Source organism: Biomphalaria glabrata, chromosome 18 (genome assembly GCF_947242115.1).
Source record: "Biomphalaria glabrata chromosome 18, xgBioGlab47.1, whole genome shotgun sequence".
NCBI lineage: Eukaryota > Metazoa > Mollusca > Gastropoda > Planorbidae > Biomphalaria > Biomphalaria glabrata.
In genome coordinates, this window is record NC_074728.1 from 715,052 (window position 1) to 738,838 (window position 23,787).

At 35.7% G+C, this 23,787-nt stretch overlaps 1 protein-coding gene across 28 annotated transcripts in view; it reads left to right on the forward strand.

Annotated features, from left to right (window-relative positions):
• LOC106059486 (intermembrane lipid transfer protein VPS13C-like) overlaps window positions 1-23,787 on the forward strand; it is a 142,241-nt gene that overhangs the window by 15,875 nt on the left and 102,579 nt on the right. For 26 of the 28 annotated variants that reach the window (XM_056016728.1, XM_056016735.1, XM_056016721.1 and 23 more), the window contains 19 exons: window positions 4,172-4,215; window positions 5,085-5,127; window positions 6,646-6,741; window positions 7,429-7,530; window positions 8,888-9,057; window positions 10,325-10,384; window positions 11,203-11,283; window positions 11,934-11,957; window positions 13,768-13,822; window positions 14,971-15,101; window positions 16,309-16,415; window positions 17,070-17,244; window positions 18,510-18,572; window positions 19,058-19,187; window positions 19,714-19,814; window positions 20,616-20,680; window positions 21,216-21,302; window positions 22,298-22,499; window positions 23,409-23,467. In XM_056016728.1, coding sequence (XP_055872703.1) covers window positions 4,172-4,215; window positions 5,085-5,127; window positions 6,646-6,741; window positions 7,429-7,530; window positions 8,888-9,057; window positions 10,325-10,384; window positions 11,203-11,283; window positions 11,934-11,957; window positions 13,768-13,822; window positions 14,971-15,101; window positions 16,309-16,415; window positions 17,070-17,244; window positions 18,510-18,572; window positions 19,058-19,187; window positions 19,714-19,814; window positions 20,616-20,680; window positions 21,216-21,302; window positions 22,298-22,499; window positions 23,409-23,467 — 1,795 coding nt within the window. The remainder of the gene's footprint in view (window positions 1-4,171; window positions 4,216-5,084; window positions 5,128-6,645; window positions 6,742-7,428; window positions 7,531-8,887; window positions 9,058-10,324; window positions 10,385-11,202; window positions 11,284-11,933; window positions 11,958-13,767; window positions 13,823-14,970; window positions 15,102-16,308; window positions 16,416-17,069; window positions 17,245-18,509; window positions 18,573-19,057; window positions 19,188-19,713; window positions 19,815-20,615; window positions 20,681-21,215; window positions 21,303-22,297; window positions 22,500-23,408; window positions 23,468-23,787) is intronic. The other 2 variants (XM_056016727.1, XM_056016729.1) reach the window with 1 other exon arrangement.

Consider the following 23,787-nt stretch of genomic DNA (forward strand, 5'->3'; position numbering starts at 1 on the left):
TTTAGTTTTGTTTACATCAGCTCTTTTGTTTTTTTCTTTTCCTAACATTTTAAGCATATGCCCCTCAAATTTATATGTTGTATGTTTGACATGTTTCGGATGTTCCATCAGAGTTGAAGATAGTTTACTTTGAACCCTCGACCATCGATAAATCCGAACGACAGTCCAGCGCGCAAACCGCACGACCAGGCAGCCATATGGTTACACTCATTAATTTAAACATTTAATTTAAAAAAAAAAGTAAAGAAAGAATAGGGTATGGTATATAGAAACCACACATAGACGGACCTGTGGGCATTTTTCTTTGATTGCAGCATAGTATAAAATCGATCGTGCATAGTCTCATCGATTGGGGGCATTGTTTCTTCGATTGTAGCAGTGACATCGATTCTAGGTTGAGTTCAATACAAAACCCAACGAAGAAAAAATCTATTGACTCTGATCCTTGTGGGGGCCGACTTTGTACAAAGCGAAATGGTTCACTAGGATTCTTTCTTGAATTCATAAACCTAATCAATAACGACATTGTTTGACATGCCACTTTGATGTAAATTACAGTACATCCAAGGCCGACGTGCATTTTCTATTTCAATATGTGAATTTTTAGTTCTTTTTAAAGTGACATGTTCTGTCATTGCTTACATGAAAAGTAAACCAACGTGTAAGAAGATTGGTGACTCACAATCCTAAGTTTTAGCGCGACTGTTAAATTCTTATCGTTGTCAATCCTGGCGAGATTTTTTTTTAACGCGCTGCTGTTACTCAATCATTGAGAAATACCGCACACGAACAAGTTGAGGGTTCAAAGGGCGCCCAGTTCACGTCTGCCCTGCCAATCGTTCCTCCCAGAAGTGCTAAGTTTATCATTGTAGTGATTTCATCCAGGCTGGTCGGTAACCGGGTCGTGGGACTCCCGCTCATTTTCTTGACCTACTTCCATGGTTCACCTGGCTGTCAATCAATATTTGACGCCTGCTCGTTCGGGACTCGATTTGATTCTTTGTTCTCTCCCCTATAACAGTTTACAGTTTTACGTTAGCTTATTTTTAGCTGTCCCTGGATGGAAAAACTTCGGTTGTTTATTTGTCTTTCCGTCTGTCCAAAAAAAAAAAAAGCGCTATTGAAAATCATATGTCATAATCGCCTTCATCACGCTCGCTTTGATCTCGCCTCAGCGGCTACTTAAAGTGTTCTGAAAGAGAAACAAAGCGAACTAGTTTGCAATAGTCTTTTCACACCAACTAAATGCGCTATAGAAAAAATTCAGTTGCAATATGATCTTCATCTTGAAATAGGTTCGAATTTTATTTATGGCCTCCTCTCAAAGCGAAATATGTGTTTGTAATGAAACGTGTCAGTACTACCTACTACCTCACACTTTGTTATCCTGTTTTAATAAGTAAAGGGCGGATTGGGGTGAGACAGCACGTTATTAGGCGGAGTGGGGGGGGGGCAACATATTTTGTAATAATTTATTTAATGATTATCTGTTTCAAAAATAAATTTACGCTGACCTAGTTAGACGTTGAAGCAACCGGCATATTTGTGAAATGTCTGTAGCGTAGCTTGCTAGCAACCAAGTAGGCCTACTGGACCAATAATTGTTGATTGTCGCACGTTGAATCGCACCACTGTCCAGGCGAATTTGTGGAAGACTCATGAAACTCTCAAGCTAATGGAACCTCCCCTCCCCCTGTCTGACTGAAATATTCACATGGGGAGGATCCAAACGGATGGACATTTTTTTGCGTCCCTGTTGTTCATGGCTCGATTCAAAGACTCTCCGGACTAGAGATGAGTCCGAAGTCCGAGCACAACGGGAAACTCCCCCCATTCCTGTTCAGCCGTGCGGTTGTCAGCCATAAAACAGCTCCTTAAGATTTTTGTGTGGTTTGTGAATTGCACTCACAACATTACCACATTTGAAGGAACTTTTTTAAACACTTTCAAGAAAAATCGAAAAAAAGACAACGGCCATCCTCTCCATCAGAACAACGTCAGGTCTTCGCGTAGTGGGCGACTGCTGTCAATCAAAACAAGAACAGAGCGGTACAAAACCTCGTTCGTAGCTCACTCGGTCAGACTATATCAACGTCACTCGTTGATCAGGAAACATGAAAAGGACCAAGATGCCTGTGTGTAGTCGCTGAATGAATGTTGCGTCTGTTGTATTTATGTGTATGTCTTCTGTTGTGTTTTTATATGTGAAAAGAGTCCTTGTCATCAAGACAAATTCCCAGAAGGATCAATAAAGCAGAGTCGTGGTCTTGTTGGGACATACTTCTTTCCTCACCAGTGCTATGAGCTCGCCACTGTTTCACACTCCAACGGGGGTTCTGTTGCACTAAACATCTCCTCTAACGACCGTTTCCACCCGGACGTCACTAGGAGCGGCGCCTTCGATACGGAGGTCACGTTAGGAGGCGCTAGAGCCTTGGCCCATGTTCCAGTTTCGTACGCCAGATTTTGTTTCAGATAAATGAATCAAATAGCCTCACAGTAACCAAAGGGTGGAAATACAGACATAAAGAGCATTCTGTTACTCACTAGCTCTGTCTGCTGTTTTCAGTGAGGCTGGACCACATAGTTTCTCACGTCCCAACAAACCAACTGAAGCATTTTTATAATTCATTAATTTCCCTGTTAAGAATCAGTTTGACTTCTACAAAAATCTTTTTTTTTTATATGCAACTACCCTGATGTCTTCACAGACCAATTTATAGATTTTAGCAAATTGAAAGATGATTAGACTTTGGTTTTCACTCGGCGTTTTCGGCGCTTAGGGCGGCACGTTCTCTCTTCAGAGTTCGTTCGTAGGCGGCTTCTACAGCTTGTTCCTATCATGCGCCCACGAACGTTAGGTCTTCTGAGATGGTGCGATGCCATTGTTAGACGTGGCTGGCCTTCTTTTGCCTCCCTTCGGCTTCCAAGCTTGTCCAAGCTATGTTCCGCGAATTTCATACGAAGATCGGCAACCACTTCACTTAATGGGCGAGTGCGGAAAGGTGACTTGTTCTTGGTGTGCTGTTTCTAGGGTCCATCTCAGCAATTTCTGCTGAGCCACATTTAGCCTCTTTTCAACCTTTATGGATGAGCTCTACGTCTCGCAAGCATAGGTGACCGCGTTGGACAATGATTGTATTGAAAAGGTGGACCTTTGTCCCCCAGGCTAATTGATTTGTTTGTTTGTTTGTTGTAGCTTTATGTGATCTCGCGTGTGATAACAGGAGAACTTTTCCAGTTGTTCAAGCTTTGTGTGTGGCCAATGTTAACGGGGATACCAGTGCACCTGTGGGCTATACTCGATGTTGAAGAACATAACAGATTTTTATGCAGAGATGTCGCCAGAATTCGAGGGAGGACATATTCTTCTGCTATTTTCCAGATTGATTTACGCTGGACACCATCAAACACTACTAAACTGATCAACTGATTGTTGGTATTACAGGCTTTGCTCCACGGTTTGTTGGACAAAAATCTATCCAGTACAGGATCTGCCTCTTCCCTCTTCTTTAGCATGCCCACTCTTTTCTGAGCCTTTAGATGTTTTTTTTTGAGTATTCTGCAATAGGAAGTGGTGGATGGACCATCAGTGCAAACCCATAGTTAAAATTCACATGCCGAAAACAAAATATATATGCTTAAGTAATATTTGAAATAGATTTTACTACATTTTTAATAGACTGTTATTTGGAAGTTTACTTTTTGTGATGTTAATGGTTAATCATGTTATTTTTGAGACTTGATTTTCCTCTTTTATTTTGTTGTATACCTTTGAGGAAAGTTTTTCTTGGTTGTTTAAAACTTATAATAACACATGAGAGTCATTTTTTTTAGCAGCCCTCTTAAGTAAAAGTCATAGTTTTTGTAACATTCTGTTCCTAAAAGCTAAAAGAGCTCTTGAAAATCAGGTTTTACATTGCTCTCATCGAGAAAATCTTTGTGTGTTATTTAATAGTTATATAGTCCCCAAACACATTATATATTTATCATGTATTCAACAAAGATCATTTCTCTTCCACAATTTCTGCTACTGACCAAACCATTGTCATTGTGAATGTAACGTAATTGTGAATTTGTGTACAATGTTTTGAGTATGACTTACCATCAAGGGCTAGACCCTGTTTCCTTATTTTAACTAGTTAATAATACACATTTTTATTTTCTGCAGGCGATGTTGTTCTCAGCAATTTAAATCTCAAAGAAAGTGCCTTGGTAAGTAATTCTAAATGCAGATCTATAAGGTTTTAAGCCACTTTAAGCAGACCATCTTGCCATAAGCCAAGCTCATTCAGTTTTTAAACTAAAACAAACACAGTCAGATTGAAGTAAGTAAAGGCCCCGGGGCAGGATTTTTGTAGAGGCCGCTACACTTTTTCGAAATGTCTATTTATAATTATAGTAATACTTATGTCTAAAAGCATGCCTTATTTTAAAAGAAAAAAATATAGTACTTGTACATTTTATCTCATTTTTCCATCCTCTTATACAATTTTTAATATGTGTATTTTGGTATAAAAATGTATTTTTTTTTAATTGATGAACTGCCAAAATCCAAAGCTACTTTTTAAAATTACAAGCTTGCTACAAGCAGACACTTTCTTAACCATGACAGTGTGACCAACAACAAGATTTAAACCATTGTCTGTAAAAATGTGAAAAAAATATTTAAGAAAAAAAAAAAAACAAGTCGAAATATGGATCTATTTTGTGTATTGTTGAGGCCCCCTTTTTGTGGAGTCCCCTGGGAAGTAGCCCAGCCCGCCCTGCTTTAAATCTGGCCCTGAAAAAAACACAGTTCAGCCCCTTACATTCAACCAAGCTCATTTTCTTAACAATGTTGGTTTGCAAATAACAAGGCATTTCATAATACAACATTTTAGAGACTAAATTACATGCAGTATCAGATAAAAACAATTTATTTTGAAAGTAAAAATGTTTCCTTTTATTTAGCTTTGTTACAACGGCATCTGCATCATCTGTGTGAAGAACACATATTAATAATTAGTAATAATTAATCATAATAATTAAGCTGATAGAATCAAAAGTTCAGAAATGTAATTCTTCTAATTATTTCTCTACAGGATGACTTTGATTTACCTGTGAAAATAAAAGCAGGCCATATAGGTCAGTGAAGTTTTATGTTTGATAGTGTAGCTGTTATTACATCTCCATTGTTATTGACTAGATCTTCTTAATCGTGGATAGGCATATTCTTGAGACTATTTTTGCACGCCTGTTTGGGTGTGTTTGAAGAGAATGTTTTACATATCTGGCGTGTCTCTTGAGGGGAAGGTGAAGGACAAGCGATGTGGAATGAGAGGAAAGGTTATTTGAAAGTTTAAAAAATCTATTTGCTACGTACTTTTGTGTGGCACACTCTCCTTCAAATTTTTGCAATCTGAGTGCACCCTGGACCAATCTCTTTTGCCAACACAAGGGAGAGGAGGGAACATTGAACTTGACATCACCATCTTAGAGGCCCCCACTTTGCGAGTACTGTGACTCTCGCCTCACCGTGGAACATATCCTCGTTGATTGCCCCAGATACCAGGATGTCAGGGCGAAATATTTTAGAGCCACTAATCTAAAAACACTATTTAATAATGTCGACCCTGGGAAGGTACTGGGCTTTATTCGGGAAGTGGGGCTATCTACGAAGATGTGATTTCTGAATTTGTGAACATGCACTATTTACATTAGATTTTTACCAAATATTTAAATTTTTACTACCTTTACTATTTTAACTGTGAATAGACCTTGATTTTAATTATATGACTGTATAGAATCTGGCCCTTGTTGTTTAGAGAGAGAGTAGTCCTTAAGGGACTGCAGGCACGACATGGCCTAAATTGTGCCGATGTGCCTCAAATCAAATCAAATCAAATCAAACCATCTTAGAGACTTTTACTTTATATATAACATATTTAATTTAATTTACTTATAAGAGACTTTTACTTCAGCCAAAACATATTTAATTTAATTTACTTATAATAATGACTTGGGTTAATGAACTGGGTGTCTCTGGGTTTCAATCCCTGTGAAGATTAGGATTAATTTTCAGGACTTTTTTTTATGGTGCCCTCTTTTTGAATGCCCCTTCCTAATCCACCTTAGGCAGACCACCCCAGCCCAACATAACCAACACCCTGTACGGCAGTGCTGAAAAACTGAGGAAAACAGCACACTATTTTTCCTTGGCACAGTCTGCAAAAGAGCTGGCAGCTCAGCAGCAAAAAGCTGGCTAGAAGAAGAAGAAGAAGGTGCCCTTGAGTTCAACCAACTCTAATGCGTACCTAACATTAATTTGGGAAAAGTAAAGGTGGTAGGACATTGTGCTGGCCACATGATGTCCTTGTTATCCAGAAGCCACAGATGATCTTTACCTAATATATCGCAGTGTCTGTACTTTTAAAAATAAACAAGGACTATCTTATACTGTATGTGCAAATGAAAGTTTCAAATGAGTTTTTTTTTACATTAAAAACTAAATATTACGCAAAATGCAGGGGCCCCCAATGAGGTCAAACCCCCCCATTTCCAAATGATGGAAAATTCCTAGCTGCGCCCATGTCGTAATATGATGTCATGTTTTAGTAATTACTTAAGAATTTATATTATTAGATGTTTTTTAACTGTGTCCAGGTAAATTGACCTTAAAAGTCCCATGGAAGAACCTTTATACAGAGCCAGTCATTGCACAGGTTGAAGGCATTTATGCCTTGGCTCTACCGAATGTTGGTTAGTATGGATTTGTTAATATCTTTAGAGAGTATAGGTTTAATTTTTACCCTACTTAGTTAAGAACAGTTCTTTTATTTTTAGAAATCGAAGTTGTTTTTTAAGCTTAGTTTATTTTTTTTTTACTGCAGACTATAAGCTTTCAGCCTTGGTTGTACCAAAATGATCATGAAAATACTTGAGAACATTTTTCTCATTAAATTATATCAACTGAAGATTATTTTTGTTGACATGCTTTAATTGAGCCTTTTCTTTTAAATATATATATAGTAGAGAAATATCATCAATTTTACTGCTTTAATTCTTAACATTTTTTTCTATGTCCAACTTACCATTAAGTTTTTCCTTCCCTTCTCTTCTCTATCACATGATCAGCAAGTTTTTATGCAGGATTTCTCCACCTTGCCAAATATTTAATCAATCTTTGTCTTGGCATTCATAGCATTAAATAGACTTATATATAAATTGATGTTTAAGAACATTAAACTACTGGAATTATGGAATAGTGTGAATTTTTAAATATGATTTTTTCTGTTGAATACTAAAAATATCATTTTTATAACATAAATTCTGTTGAATACAAAAAATATCATTTTATGACATATTTTCTGTTTCTGTTTTCCTTGAGAAGGTAACAGATCTCATAGTTGGCACTGATCTAGTTAACATAATGTTTTATTTCCCTAGCCATTAAATATGATGAAGAAAAAGAGGCCAAAGCCATCCAGGATACCAAACAAGCTGCACTTGCCAAAATTGAAGAACTAAAGAAACTTGAGGCTGAGAAAGGTAGGAAATTCCTTTCATGGAACGTCACATTTAGTCAGACCTTTGTATGAGCATAATATGTTAACTTTGATTTGAGGATGGATGTCTAGTTGTGTTGGTTAGCGCTCTGAACATGATCTCAGTGGTTCCCTGTTCGAACCCCACCTTCTGCCATCCCCTGCCATCATGGACTAGGTTTGGGCTAGGTTGTAATAATCTTCTTTTTTGAAAGAATATCTAATCATGTTAAAAAAAAAAATAAACCTGGAAATAGAAAATATCAATAAGTTTTCCTTTAAGTTATCTTATCTTATCTTATATAATACAGACATTACTTCAAAAAAGAAGATGATTACGTCCTACGCGTCATGCAAATTAACCAATGACTTAAATTCTGCCAAGTCACTGGTTTTCCTGGCTAGCTCAGGCAACCCATTCCATGCTCTAATAGCACTAGGGAAGAAGGAGTATTTGTACAAATTTGTCCTAGCATATGGGACGAGGAATGTGCCTTTATCTGTGTGTCTTTCTGAGTATTTTATTAAATTTAGTTGTTGTAGTTCTAACCAAGTTCATATACATAAGGCTTTACTTCGAGTCCAAAGGCTAAGGAGGAATGCAGTATTTTTTAACCAAGTTCATAGTGAGTATATATCTCCATGAATCAAAACATTAAAGTTTTATTAATTATGTTTTCTTATTTTATTTGTATTTGGTAACTATGGTAACTAGACTTGCAGCTACTGTCTGCTCCACCTATTTCCAAATATATTTGGAAATGTTGTCTTTATCATAGGGCAGAAGGAGCGTTATATAATATATATAACAATAGAACTGTTTATTGATCTCCTAGATGTGTGTGTCAACTCAAATCACAATAATTATAATAATTATAGTAACAATGTTGACAAAAAAACAGCAACATTATAATCTACCTGCATTTCCGTTTGTGTGTCTCTATGAAATTATATTTTCCTATTCTTTCATCCTAGTTATCTTTTCCTATTCTTTCATCTTAGTTATCTTTTCCTATTCTTTCATCTTAGTTATCTTTTCCTATTCTTTCATCTTAGTTATCTTTTCCTATTCTTTCATCTTAGTTATCTTTTCCTATTCTTTCATCTTAGTTATCTTTTCCTATTCTTTCATCTTAGTTATCTTTTCCTATTCTTTCATCTTAGTTATCTTTTCCTATTCTTTCATCTTAGTTATCTTTTCCTATTCTTTCATCTTAGTTATCTTTTCCTATTCTTTCATCTTAGTTATCTTTTCCTATTCTTTCATCTTAGACATTCATGATCTGATTTTTCAATGTCTGCACATTCATTGTCTAGTTTTGTAGAAAGTTGATTGAATCATATCTCTAACATTTCCTCAGATAAGCCCAAAGAACCTAAAAATGACAGTTTTGTTGAGAAGTTTGCAACACAGGTCATTAAAAACCTACAAGTCAGGATATCTAATATCCACATTCGGTATGAAGACAAGTACAGTAACCCTTCCAGGCCGTTTGCGATGGGATTCACACTCAGTGAGCTACTCTTTCACGTGAGTTATCAAAATCTCTGCACTTGGTATATAAAAGCTGTTCATAATTTGTTTTCTCCATTGATGCCTACTAAGACTGAACAATATTTATGTTTGCACCTCTTCTTGTCTTAGCCAATTAAGGAGTCAGGTCAGGTGCCATGTCAAACAATTAGAGAGTCAGGAGTCAGGTGCTATGTCAAACAATTAGGAATTCAGGTGCCATGTCAAACAGTTAGGGAGTCAGGTGCCATGTCAAACAGTTAGGGAGTCAGGTGCTATGTCAAACAATTAGGAATTCAGGTGCCATGTCAAACAGTTAGGGAGTCAGGTGCCATGTCAAACAGTTAGGGAGTCAGGTGCCATGTCAAACAGTTAGGGATTCAGGTGCCATGTCAAACAATTAGGAAGTCAGGTGCCATGTCAAACAGTTAGGAAGTCAGGTGCCATGTCAAACAGTTAAGGAGTCAGGTGCCATGTCAAACAGTTAGGGAGTCAGGTGCCATGTCAAACCATTAGGGAGTCAGGTGCCATATCAAACAGTTAGGGAGTCAGGTGCCATGTCAGACAATTAGAGAGTCAGGTTTCATGTCAAACCATTAGGGAGTCAGGTGCCATGTCAAACCATTAGGGAGTCAGGTGCCATGACAAAATCCTGAGCATAATGGGGACATCTAATGTTTCTTGCCAGTGGAGGCAACCACCCAATAAAATTGTCTGTCACACTATTGAACACATTATGGGGAGCGCCAAAAAAAGATTGTTTCTGTTTTCAACATATCTTTCATTTCAGTCTTTGTTAGCTTACTGGATGACATTGATAATTATAGACAAATGGTTTGAAATGATTGTATTTGAAGTATTACAATATGGCATATAATATCATTATTATTAAAATAAAGTTAAGGTCCTCCTTTTTACCTTGCCATCCGCGGGGAACAGATGATGTTTCTTTGATCGAGAGTTAAAGAGGGTGTCTTGTGGTCATTACAATGACCAACCACCTTAACTTCTCAAGGGTATGTCAGTTACCCATTAGAGTAGGGTGGACTGGGGGGGGGGGGTCCCTAATAATTCTAAAGTTCAAAATCCCAGTCTTAAACTGGATTAGAACTGGGGACCCTTCAGTTTTAAAGCCAAGCGTTTTACCACTCAACCATTACAACCTCTAATATTTTTATCATGTTGATTTAATGTTTAAATGAAGTATTATATGCATTGTGACTAAAAATTAAGGATTAATTATGTGTCAATATTTAGATTCATCTTCTTTAATTTTTTTCTGCAGACAACAGACTCCAACTGGAAGGAGACAGTTATCAAAGAGGCTGTCACACAAATATTTAAGGTGGGTTTTCCAAGGGCTCATGATGATTGTCTGGCTGGGTTCTCTGTGCTAGGATGTCATCATTTTCAAATCAGTCAATTGGTTAGACAGTAATTAGTTTATAAACACCTGCAGAAGCTCTAGCTGTTTCCTAAGAAAGTTGCTGTTGAAGTATTTTTAAACACATTTCTTGCATTATCATCATTATTTGTAGGATGTAAAATTGTAATTTTGTGGTACCTATACAATAGATTTTTTTACCAGCACAAGTAAGCACTTTTACTGTTTTCAGGTATTCATCATTTCTAGCTGGTACACTAAAGCTATACTTGAATCTTCAGTAAAAATTTACATTGTAACTTATAACTATCAAAACCAATCGTTAGTTCATTCAGTTATTTTGCCAGATCTATATGTTGCAATTAGCATTTACAGATATATAGATATTTTTATGACACGATTAGGACTTAGTTATTTGTTTCAGGAATAGGGGGCAAGTTTTTACTTAGTGACGATGACGTGATATAACTTTAAAAAGTAAGAACACTCTAGGAGACGATATAAACAAGACGCTTTCCTTATCACAGTAGAAATAAGAAACATTATACAGATGGCTTGTCGTAGATGACATTCGACGGTTCCCTTCCTGAGTATTTAACGTATTTGATGTTCAGCACTAGCGTCGACTACCTATATTGATTGTTGCGGCCTTTCGCCGGTGTTACTTAATTCGTTTGATGGTTACCTCCTGTTTTTTTTCATTTGTTGTATTTGACACTGCGGAAGAGCGCTTAAGCATATACATAAATATATATATATATTTTTAATATATTTTCCAGCTTGTCAGACTGGATTCTCTGTCAGTGTATTGGAACAGTAAAGACAGGCTGATACAGGATCTAGACAGGAAAGTCATTCTTGTAAGTTGATTAATTATTTTGTTGTATGGTAATAAATTATAATTTCCATTTTTAATTGGGTATTATTTCTCTCCCTTTTCCAACCAATAGATATATAAGTTAAAATGGTGACTGATACAGTCCACACCAAATCAAGAATTCAGCTTTTTGATACTCTTATTAAGGACTTCCTGTGAACAACTGTTTTAGGGGATAAAGGTTACTCTTTAATTGAATAATAATTAAACAGACAGTACTAACATTCTGGTAAGAACACCCACATAATATTGCCTTGTGTAAATATATATCAGGCAAAGAGATTGAATGGTAGAAATATGTCGATTTCAAACCAAGCGATCTCGAGTTGAAATTCTGATGAAGACTTTGACATAAAGCATTTTTAAGACACCCCTGAGTCTACACAACTCTAATGGGTATCTGACATCAATAGGGGAAGCAAAGGTTGTTAGTCATGGTGCTGGCATACAAACTTTTAAATACAGAGAGAATTATATTTAAGTAGCCTTAGCATTTGCAATTAGTATTTTTTTGTTATGGTTATCTTTGTTTTAGATATACCATCTTGACCACTATCAGACGTATTCTTGATATAAACAAACTCTAGTCAGTTTTGTAATTAATGTCATCTTAATATGTGTTCATATTTTCAGGATTCATTACAAGAACTTTTTCAGGTTTTATTATTTTTTTTTATTTTCCTACTGTCTATAATCTCTGTATGCCTGTGTAGACCAAACTTGTTTTAATGTGTTTATAGAAACTCACCTGATAAATTGATCCACTCTTTCATTTTCCTTCTGATTCCATGCTTCTATACATTGCTCACAACAAACTAACATCCATTGTCTAAATAATTTAATCCTTTGATTTCTGTAGCTTGTCACATGTGAACTTTTTTTTTAATAATAAGTAAATACAGTTTATACTTTTATATATCAAGTTTTAACACATTCTAGTTAACTAGGCCTTTACTTTGGTTCATCCGTCATTTACTGACATAAGTATATTGCATTATGCCCATGTCACATGGTTTGACTGTGCATTGTGGGTACGGGCATGAAACTGTGATGTCACATCTTGTTTTTTTTGGCTTCACTTGGTTCATCTTTACATGTTCTTGACATTTCAAGAGCTGAAATACCGCGAAATCACTTGTTTTAAAATACTTTTGAAATAAACTTTAGAGGTTCAAATGACAGGATATGACATCAAGACGTTCACAGCTTCTAACTTTTGGTGTTGCTGCTGTTGTAAATGCTTGAACCTTTGTAGTGTGTGTGTGTCAGTGTTGTTTTATGACATGAAATGAAAAGACATCTCACATTGTCTTCACAATTATATGAATATATATGTCTTTGATTCCGAAGATTAAGGATGAGTGCACTGTTTCACACGACTATGTTGTGATCTGCATATTTTTCCACATCTAATTCAGACAGAGCTGCTGTCTATTTAAGTTTTTCTTTTTATCTTCTGTGACGGTATTCAACAAGGGTTTTTCTATAGGTCTCAAATGTGTGTTCGGTGGCTTTTTTTTTTTTTTTTTTTTAAAGCGTTCTTCAACTTTCTCTTTCAGAGACCATCTGTTGCTTGCTACTTTCTTCAATGCCAGTTGTCACTATTAAATAACATACTATACTCTTCCCAAAATCTTAATAAACTCTAAAATTATTCCTAGTCTTTTGTCATCCCTATACGATGAGGTTAGAGCATGTGACTTGTATTAGTCCAGTTTATTAGTCATGTTGTTCTGTACCTAATAATTTAGAAAAAATAAATACACGACCTTCTTGTTTTGCATGATGTGTTAAACATGTTAGTAGATTTAGAGTTGCAGTGGAACCTCAGCTAATGACTATAATCCATTCTGGAAAGTTGGTCCGTTTGCAAAGTGTTCAGTATCCAAAACAATTTTTGTCTTAAGAAATAAAGCAAATAGATTTAATTGGTTCTCAGCCCCTGTTGACTTACTAATATATAAAAGTTACAGACTATATATGTATGTTATTTAAATGGCAATAATAAACACACAAAAATATTAAAGAAAGCATTTCAACAGAAGAAAACATTTATGTTTACTAAAACTTAAGAAACTTTTAGTTGTTATCCAAAATCTTTCCTCTTGAAGGTGTTAGGTAGCCAAGGTTCCACTGTAGTTAGAATGTAGAAATAGGAAGAATATCTTAGAATAATAAATACTATTTATGCTATTTGTCAGTTGTTTTTTTTTTAATCATTCAGTAGCTCATTATAATCATTAAAATTTATATTTTGTGAAGTAAAAGATTCTGAATTTTATGTTTATTTTCTAATATACTATTTAAGGATCAATACAATGTGTTCTGTAAAATCAATCAATATTTCATCCAAAACGTTCGATCTTTGATTGATGTTGTTTCTATATTAGGATGATTTCCTCTCATTTTTCAATATAAAAAGTCATTGGTTAAAAAAACATCAAACACGTTTCTATTTTGATCACAGGGCAAGCTCCAGGACAACATTGCCAAGCAAGGAACAAAACCACATTTACAATATTGTAAGTCTTAGAATTGGTGTGGACTAGCAGCATAATTATTGCTCTGAATGACTCGGGATGCTCCAACAAACATATATGAGTTCTATAAAGATTTAGAGCATCCTGAAAGGTTTCACTCAAGTTGTAATTGTTCCTTAGGAAATTGTTGACCAATTCTGCTATCTTGGCACCATCATCTCCAACGCTGTGATACTGGATAAAGACATCAACAACAGGATAACCAAGACAAAGGATATCAGAAAAGAGTGTTGGCCATACTGTGGAGACTACCAATACCAAACCATAAGTGTACGGGACCTGTTTGATGAGCACTCTACCATACAGAAGTGAAACATGGTCAAACTACTCTTGGCAGGAAAAAAAGCTGAATATCTTCCCCCTCTGATGCTTAAGATGGATTTTAAAATAAGGTGGCATGATAAAATAACTAGTGAAGAAGTGCTGCGATGAGCAGAGTGCCAGGACGTGGGCACTGTTATCAACATAAGACACTTTGGCTGGCTTGAACATGTTCACAGAATACCACAAGGTTGACTGCCACAAAACATTCTGTATGGTGATCTGATAGAAGGGAGGAGAGCAGGGGTTCTCAACCTGCGGGTTGCGACCCCCTTGGGGGGTCGATTGACGATTTGCCAGGGGTCGCATGAGACGATCCAAAATATGGATTGTTACTCATCTATTGCTGTATGTGTGTGTGCGGGGAGGGGGGTTGCGGCAGAGTGGGGGATTGTAAAAAGGGGTCGCCGAGCATAAAAGGTTGAGAACCGCTGGAGTAGAGCCACTGATGTATGTAAAGGCAACATGATGCTCTTCAAAATTGACACCACCAAATTTGCAAAAATGAGGCACTGGATCAATGGAGAGCAAGCTTTAAAGGAATGGTCCTGGATTGCAAGTGACATACACACCAGAAGTAGAAAGAAGGGTGAAAGTGCGACATTGTCTGGTGATTACAGATGCCCAACCTGTAACTGCAGTTGTGTATCAAGAATTGGCCTCTTTCTTCACATAAGAAGGTGCAAAGAGAAGAGATTGTCTCTTGCGACTTAAAAAGTCACTAACGTATACATTTAAACTCCTGTCTATTTGTTATCCTTCAAAAACATTAATATACTCAGAATGTATATTTTTTTCTCCTGCCGTAGTGTTCAAGCCAATCTCAGCTGTGGCTCACCTCAGGTTGAACACCAAGCCTGAACTCACAGATTTCACTCTGCCTAAAATTTTCTTGACCTTGGTATTTGATGAAATAGCTGTGGGACTGTCAAAAGATCAGGTACTTGATGTCTGCATCTGTTTACTTCATTGTAAAATTGTAGACGCATGTTTAATGCTAAGTTCTAATATTACAATGAACTAGTTGCCCTAAAGATTTAAGATAAATAAGTTGTAATATTAAATTGTGCTAGTTGCCCTAGAGATTTAAGATAAATGAGTTGTAATATTACAATCAACTAGTTGCCCTAAAGATTCATGTTAAATACGTTGTAATATTACATTCAACTAGTTGCCCTAAAGATTTTAGATAAAAATAAAGTTGTAATATTATTGAACTAGTTGCTATACAGCCCTAAGATTAACAAGTTTTTAATCTGAATGGTTTACTTGAATGTTTTTTCTAACTAGATCTTATACTTTAAAGGAAAAATGGAAATATGGAAATCCAGAATTTATAGTATTTGTTTTTGTTTCTTAAGATGCTAGTTAACTGCCTGCTATTGAAACAGATAAGCTTTACAAAATCTGTTCTCATATATTCTCATATATTCTCATGTTCTCATATATTATTAGATTGAAAGTTCTAAAACAGATACCTTAACCATGCTCATTAGGTTTTAAAGAAAATGAAAACAAAAAGTTATGAATCAGCCGATGGTTAAAATAAAAATATATACTACAATGATACCACAACATTGTAAACCAAACATAACAAGAAAGATTTAGATAGTCTTTTAATCTTAGTATCCAGGAACCCCCAGAACATCACCTGTAGAGCTAGAACTTAAGAATCTCATTAGCTCACTATAGTCTTCCAATCTTGATGTTCAGGAACTCCAGAACATTACCTGTAGAGCCAGAACTTAAGAAGCTCATTAGCTTACTATCACTCTTAACCATCTTCATTTAAGAGAATGTCTTAAGTGTCATTTGGGGGATGGCTGATGTCACAACGCTTTTCATGCAAAACATTTCAGTGGTGATGTGTCAAGTAGCATGACTTCCTGGTCAAGTAGTAACCACCTTGGACTTTCATCTTGATGGTCCTGAGTTCAAACACTGCCCATTGCCATTCCCTGCCATCCTGCAGAGGTTTTTGTCTAGGGCGTAATTCTTCTTCCATTCTGAAGGAACAGCAGAAACTTGTAAAATAAAAACAAAAATCTCTTTAAAAAAACTTAGTCATTTGTTTTAAAAATATGACATTTAAAGTTCTGTTTGAAGCCTCTCTTTTATTTATTTTAACTCAAAATTTGCTCTTCTAGTATGATGATATATTAGAATTATTAGAAGCCATAGAACGGATGAGTCTGATGGCCAGGTATAAAAAGACAAGGCCTGATAAACCATACAAAGGGAATGCAAAATTATGGTAAGAACAAGTTATTGAAGACATTTTGTTTTTAGCACTTAGATATCTCTGATGAATTTTATCTATAATAGAGGAAAAATTGAATTTTTCTAAGTTTTAAAAATAGAACACAAAAGGAAATAAAAAAAAAAGATAAAGGTAACACTTTTTCAGAGAAATTTTCTGTGTAAAGGATTCTGTGACAGTTCCAGAGGGGTAGCTAGGGTGGGGGGCAGAGAGGGGGAGAATTAGAAAATCTCCCCGGGCTCCCACTTGAAGTGGGACCCCAAATGAGTTTTTTTTTTTTACATTAAATATTAAATATTATGCAAAATGCAGGGGCCCCCAAAGAGGTCAAGCCTGGGCCACCAAAGGATGGCAAATTTCTAGCTACGCCACTGGACAGTTCACATATTCAGATCCCTCATTGTTTTTTTGTCACCAGCAGTTCTTAGAATATCAAGAGAAAGACTGGTCCATTCTTTCATGTTGTCCAGCCAGCCTTTCTTTCTCTCCACTGTACCTTGTATCAGACAGTATTCAAGGGCAAACGTAGCCTGAGATGTTTGCATGAAGAACTGGGTCTTTGTTTTTGTTTTTCTGAAGCCACCCCCCCTACAGAATTAGAGTAATCCAAATGAAATGTTGAGCTTAATTGCTGTATTGCCTGTCCAGGTGGGTACACGCCTACTCTGCCGTACTGGAACATACTGTCAGGCGTCGGAGGAAGATGTGGAGCTGGCAGAACATGAAGAGACACAGAATGATAGTGAGAGAGTACAAGGACTTGTACACTGTCAAACTGGACTCCAAAAATAAAATCACAGTGAAACAACAGGAACGTCTAAAGGTAACTTGTCTAGTATGATATTTACAAAGGAGGGGGGGGGGGGGGGGGTTTGAGATCAGTCAGTTGTTTGCATTACCATCCTTGACTACCATAAAATTCTTTGTTTATTGATTTAGAGCATTGTATTTTGTCCTCCTTTACCCAAACGAGGAAGACAGCATGACTAGAGGTTGCCCAGCTTAAGGCGGGCGGTAGCTGTCCATTGGGATCCCAGGATCCCACCGACAGATGAAAGTGGCCCCTGGCACTCTGTTCTTCGCCAATTTGAGCGTTTGAGCTTATAACCGGTAACTGCCACTTCCCTGTTTGGACGATGCCAAAGACAAAGCTGGAGTGTCCTCTCCAGTTTTTGGGGTTAGGTATTTGAATAAGCAAGATGAAAGCCTGGGCATTGTATATGGTCGACACAGCATTTTCTTTCTCTCTAGGCAGCTGATGTGACCAAAGGAACAGAATATCTGATACAGTTTGGGATTAGTAGTGACGCAGGCTCTGCCAAAATGAAGCACAGTCTGCCTCATCTGCCTAACCTATATATGTTCTTTACGGTTCATTTTATATTTAGAATTTAAAATATGCTTAATGGATCTTAGAGAAAATCCTAGTGTTTACAGGGAATGTGACCTAAAGAGGATTCATGAACCAATATGAGTTCACATTACCTAGTAGCGGGTGTTTAATGGCCATGTATTTACACCTTTATTTTATTCATGTAAAAGCTATAATTCTAATTGAATATTTTTATACACCTTTATTTTATTCATGTAAAAGCTATAATTCTAATTGAATATTTTTAGCTATACCCTCTACTAGGTAATGTGAACTCATATTGGTTCATGAATCCTCTTTAGGTCACAGGGAACATAATGTCATAATGCACATATTTCATAGATTCACTCTAGTGAAAGGTAATGTGGCCCATAGATGTCTTATTTAACTTACTGCAGTACTACTGTGCTGTGAAAAGCTGTTTCCTTTGTTAGTAGTGAATATAAGATTTGTGCTCTGTTTTCAAAATTTACCATAGATGACCCTGTTAACAGAACAAGTTGTATAGAATAGTTCTTCATGATGTTTAGTTGTGTACTATTTTTTTTATTTGAAAGATCTTATTTAAATGTCTCAGCCAAAATATTCATTAGTGCAATTTATTGGTCTGAGAAAATGTTTACAGCGCAGTAATTATATATTTTTTTTATGTAGATTTTTCAGTTCAGACTATATTTATACACATTAACATTGTTCTCCATTGATTTTTTGAACAGAAACTTGAAGAAGATCTTGATGTCTTCAATATTTCACTGTGCAGGAACCAGGCAGAGGTCAATGTAAGTTTTACTTTTTTTTTTTTTTTGTTAGACATTAGTTGCACTTTGTGGTAGTCCTGTTTACTAGTAATTATATAATAAATTGAGTAACTCTTAGCTGTTAGATGTGTTATTTAATTGAAATAATACTTGAAGGCTTGTCTTAGGTCTGAAGATTAAGAAGGAGTTTTTTTTTTTGTTTTTTTTTTGCGGGTATGGAGTCCTAGCATATTTTGACAAATTCAGCACAGATATAACCCAAAATATTGCCTTTTGCTTACTGCCATCCTCCCATTTGGAAATATATAGGTGTCAAACAATAAGGCAGTGCCATCGCTATTTCACAGTCTTGTCTCTGATGGAGCACAGACTCCTTTGTTGAAAGGGTTTGAGAAGCCTTACTTGCTTTCTGTACAGCACCCATGTCTCAGATCCATACAGAAAGTCTGAAAGAAGTTATAACAATTGGTTGCCTTGTTAACTCTCTGTTGATTTTGTTTCCTCAGGTGGTGAAGCTGGGGAAGAAAAGAGAGGAAGAGGGCAGCCGTGGTTGGTTTGGAGGCTGGTTTGGTGGCGGCAAGAAAAAGGAGCAGGCCAAGCATTCATCAGGAAAAGAGGGCGACCTTGAACAATTAGGTGAATTATTTTCTGTATTTCCTAATTGGGGTAGATGAAAGTGATTGACTTCTGAACCAGAGGTCCCGAGTTTGAATCCTTGTGAAAACTGGGACTTAAAATATTAGGATTTTTGGGTGCCTCTGAGTCCAACTATCTCAATGTGTACCTCACATTAGTTGGAGAAAAGTAAAGGCTGTTGGTTGTTGTGCTGGCCTACTTAACTGTGGGTCACAGAAACAGGTGACCTTTACGTCATTTGCCCTATAGATCACAAAATCTGATAGAGAAACTTGACGTTTACTTTCATTTCCTGATAAAGTCAAAACATAGCACTAATATATTGTACAGATTATCTAGACCTACATGACTTCATCCTTTTGACCTCCGTTGGAGCATAAGACTGCAACAGTAGATTGCCATCTGGGCAATGTCCCTCAGTTGGGTCTTGTCCATGCTTCCATTTTGTACAGATTATGGCTGATGATAGTGTAATTTTAAGCATAGTATTAATCATTTTTAAAGAACAAAAGTTTCTTGATCTCAGGGGACAAGTTTCAAGAAGAGTTTACAACAGAAGAGAAAGCTAAACTCTACAGTGCTATTGGCTACGATGAGAATGCTAAAGATCCAACTTACCCTGAAGAGGTAACCCGAATATTTATTTAAAATATTTTTTTGTTGACTCTTAAAACATCACATAGAAATCAATTCATATCACTATCACTTTTAAACTTGTTTTCTGAAGTCAACATTTTACGAGATGGGGGTTGAGATCTGTCAGTCTTTTGCTTTACAATCCTTGATCACCTTGCAATTTTTTGTACATTGGTTTAGAGCACTGTATCTACCTATACATGTCCTTCTGTACTTAAGATTCAATTTATATTTTAGAAATAAAAATATCCTTAATGTACGTAAGAGAAAAAGTGTGTACATTTGTTGCATTGCTAAGTTTGCCCTATACAAAAAATTGCTGCAATGGCTGTTGGTTTTTGCTAAGTGTGTCCTATCCAGCTCAACTTTGTTTTTCGATGTTTTAGGCTATGGATTTCTGATTGGTTCTCTCCCACAAGCTGACAGTAGATATCATTACAGGAGTGTTGTTTTTTTTGTGTGAGTGACTCTTAATGTCTCAGAACCATACAGAAAGATTGACTGTTAGTGTTAAAGATTTAGATCTTGTTCTGTAAAGAGAGTGCTTGGAGCACTAGACTGAAGAGTGGTAGCTTTATTAATGTGATTTCATATACCTTCATCAATTCAACCATCTTTACTATCCCTACTTCCCAGATAGAGGAAATTATTTGTCACGCTTGGGCTCTCTTGTTTGCTATTAATTTTCATCACTTCAGTTTTCTTATTGTTGATCAGTAGTCCAGTCTTGTCTTGCTTCTTTCAAAACTGTGATCAATGTTGTGTGTATATATATATATTTGTTTCTTTCAGTTTGTAGCAGTGAGGCTTGTGACAAAACTCAACAAATTGTCTCTGACCTTAATGGAAAAGAAAAAGTGAGTGCAACATTTCTTTTTTTAGGTCATTAGTGTAGTGCACTACAAAAGCACCAGACATCTTGAAATAATTAATTTAAATGGTACTCAGAGGCTTTCAGTACGTTTCTAAAAATAATGACTTACAACTGCCTACAAAGGCTACCAGGTTGCGTGGTGTGCTTTATGGACCGTCGTTTGATGGTACCAAGTACAAACATTGCCCCCCGGCTTCCCCCCCCCCCCTAGTTGGGCTAGTCTTTTTGCTGTTAGCTATAATAAATGTCAGCAATTTCTATACTCAGTGACCTAGATAAAGTGAATTAATCTTGAACTAATTTTTTACCCAAGTAAAAATGTTGATTCCATAATATGCAACTTGAGGATATTAAATGCAGCATCGCACAAGTCCTGAAAAAAAAAATGAAAATTTGAATTATTTAAATAAAAGTTGGAATGAAAGCTGACAAATTGAAAGCTAGAACAATAACATTTAAAAATATTGCATACTATTAATTTTAGAACACTACAGAACTTCATCTACTTTCTGTTTTAGAATCCCTGCACAAAGTCAACTACTCAAATTGTCACTCTCAGAAATCTGTGCAAGTTTTGGGCAAAGGCCTGCAGCCAATGCCATCAGGTAAGTAGATCTGTTAACTTAGAACAATGTAACATAATGTAACTTCTTAATTAATTAATTATTAATGTATTGCCTTTCTATTGAGCAACAAATTTGGGTTTAAAAAAAATAAAAACTATAAGAAAATGTTTACACCATAAAATATTTGCTAGATTAGCTTGAGAGATTGTATTGTAAATGGCAAGAGTAAATCCAAATATTGAAACAAAGAAATCACATTAAATATTTAATATTAAGTTCATGATAAACTAGTTGAAGGTTAGTATTGACATGATAAACTAGTTGAAGGTTAGTATTGACATGATAAACTAGTTGAAGGTTAGTATTGACATGATAAACTAGTTGAAGGTTAGTATTGACATGATAAACTAGTTGAAGGTTAGTATTGACATGATAAACTAGTTGAAGGTTAGTATTGACATGATAAACTAGTTGAAGGTTAGTATTGACATGATAAACTAGTTGAAGGTTAGTATTGACATGATAAACTAGTTGAAGGTTAGTATTGACATGATAAACTAGTTGAAGGTTAGTATTGACATGATAAACTAGTTGAAGGTTAGTATTGACTGGCTCATACTGACCACAATACCCCTGCACTTTTTCCTTTTTAAGTATTAAGTTAAAGTGACATTCGAACCTTACTTAAATGATTCCTATATCTTGAGCAGTCAGACTTGGTCTTGACCTGACACATCCTGAGCCTTGATCCTTAGTCTTGAATAATACTCAAATGCACTTGATCTAGTACAACATCAAAAATGACAATATATTTTGTGTTTATCTAATAGTTGGCTTAAAATTTTGGTGAAGATTAGTAAACCGGAATCATTGGCTGTCACTGATGCCAAAAAACTTTAATGACTTAGCATTTATTTTGGGAAATTAGTCTGATCCCCTAGTCAATGGTTTGCCATAGAAAAAAAAAAATATTGTTCGCTCCATGATTTTACTTTGTCTTTGAGTTTTCATTTATTATTATGTTCCTGATCCAGGCTAGACCTGAAAGTGGACAAGCTTCGAGTGACTGGTGCACCAAGGAAAGATTACACTCCCAGGTTGATTAGCTCGTTTGGTGTAGCCACTGGAGAGGATGTTTCCCTTTTGACCGTGACCTTTGAAACCAACCCTCCAGATAAACTTTGTGACTCGAGAGTGAAGGTCCATTTCCGGCCATTAGAGATTATCTATGATGCAGTTAGTATTGTTGTTCTTATATGCTCATAGAGTTTTGTTTAATGATTGATAATACATCAGCTATTTAATCTACAGAAAAATAGAATCCTTTCAATCATCATCTGAGAATGTGTTTGTTATTCCAAACTGATTGAAATCAACACACCATGTCATTAATCAGTTGTTACACTTAACAAATAAGAAATACTTTTTAAAACTCCCAATTTAAAAGTTAATAATTTGGCAAAAGATTGGGGCAAATGTTCTGAAGCAGAGATAAAAATCACTTTTTATAAAAATAGCTACCTCAAGATAATAAAAACTTTTGCCTGTGTGGGGTAAATTTTTAGTTGCATTATAGTCTAGCATCCCCATATCAACATGGACTGAACATATAATGTTGGTTGCTCATCTTTAGGATGTTTTGGAAATTAAAAAATATATAATAAATATATAAATATACAATGAACAAGATGGTAGACAAGCTCCTTGAATGGTGTGCCACAAGAAAGAATGAAACAATTTAGATGAGCTATTTAGTAAAAAGAAATATGGAAGGCTTTACCTTATGGGCTGGCCTGTTAGTATTGTAGGTATCAAAAGCACCTTCCAACTGAAACGTGAACTATTGAAAAAGTGTATGTTAAATATTGTATTTTCTTCATTTTTTTTTGTTTGTCAATTATTTCCATTAATTAAATTATATTATTTTATATTAATTAAATGATCTTATTTTACTTTGATGCCATGGTGATACTTACAATCCTAAACCACTGCACACATTAAGTTGCATGCAGAAAGTGAGAAATGCCCAGCCAGTAGTGTGGATAATTTTACTTTTAATAGAAGGTTACAATATATTTATCACCTGGATTCTATTACTTTACAAGAGATGAGATTCAGCTTTCATTCTCTGTATTTATTTTTCAGATTTCAGTCAATGGAATGTCGTCTTTCTTCACTCCTCCAGAATCTGTCAGGCTGAAACAGTAAGTAGAAGATTTGATAATAATAATAATAATAATAATAATAATAATAATAATAATAATAATCTTTATTATCCGTAAGGAAATTTGTCTTACAATTTGTGCATTACACCAAACAAAAAACATTATAGCTATAAGAAACCAAAGTGTACATTCACACCAGACTCACTCATAATTTACATGTGACAAAGTTTATACCAGATTGTTCTTATTTAATGATTTGATTGCCAGGGGAACAAAAGAGTGTTTGTGTCTGTTTGTCTTTGCTATCGGTGTCTTGTATCTCTGATTAGTATAAAAAAACATATTGTAATGTTGGTACA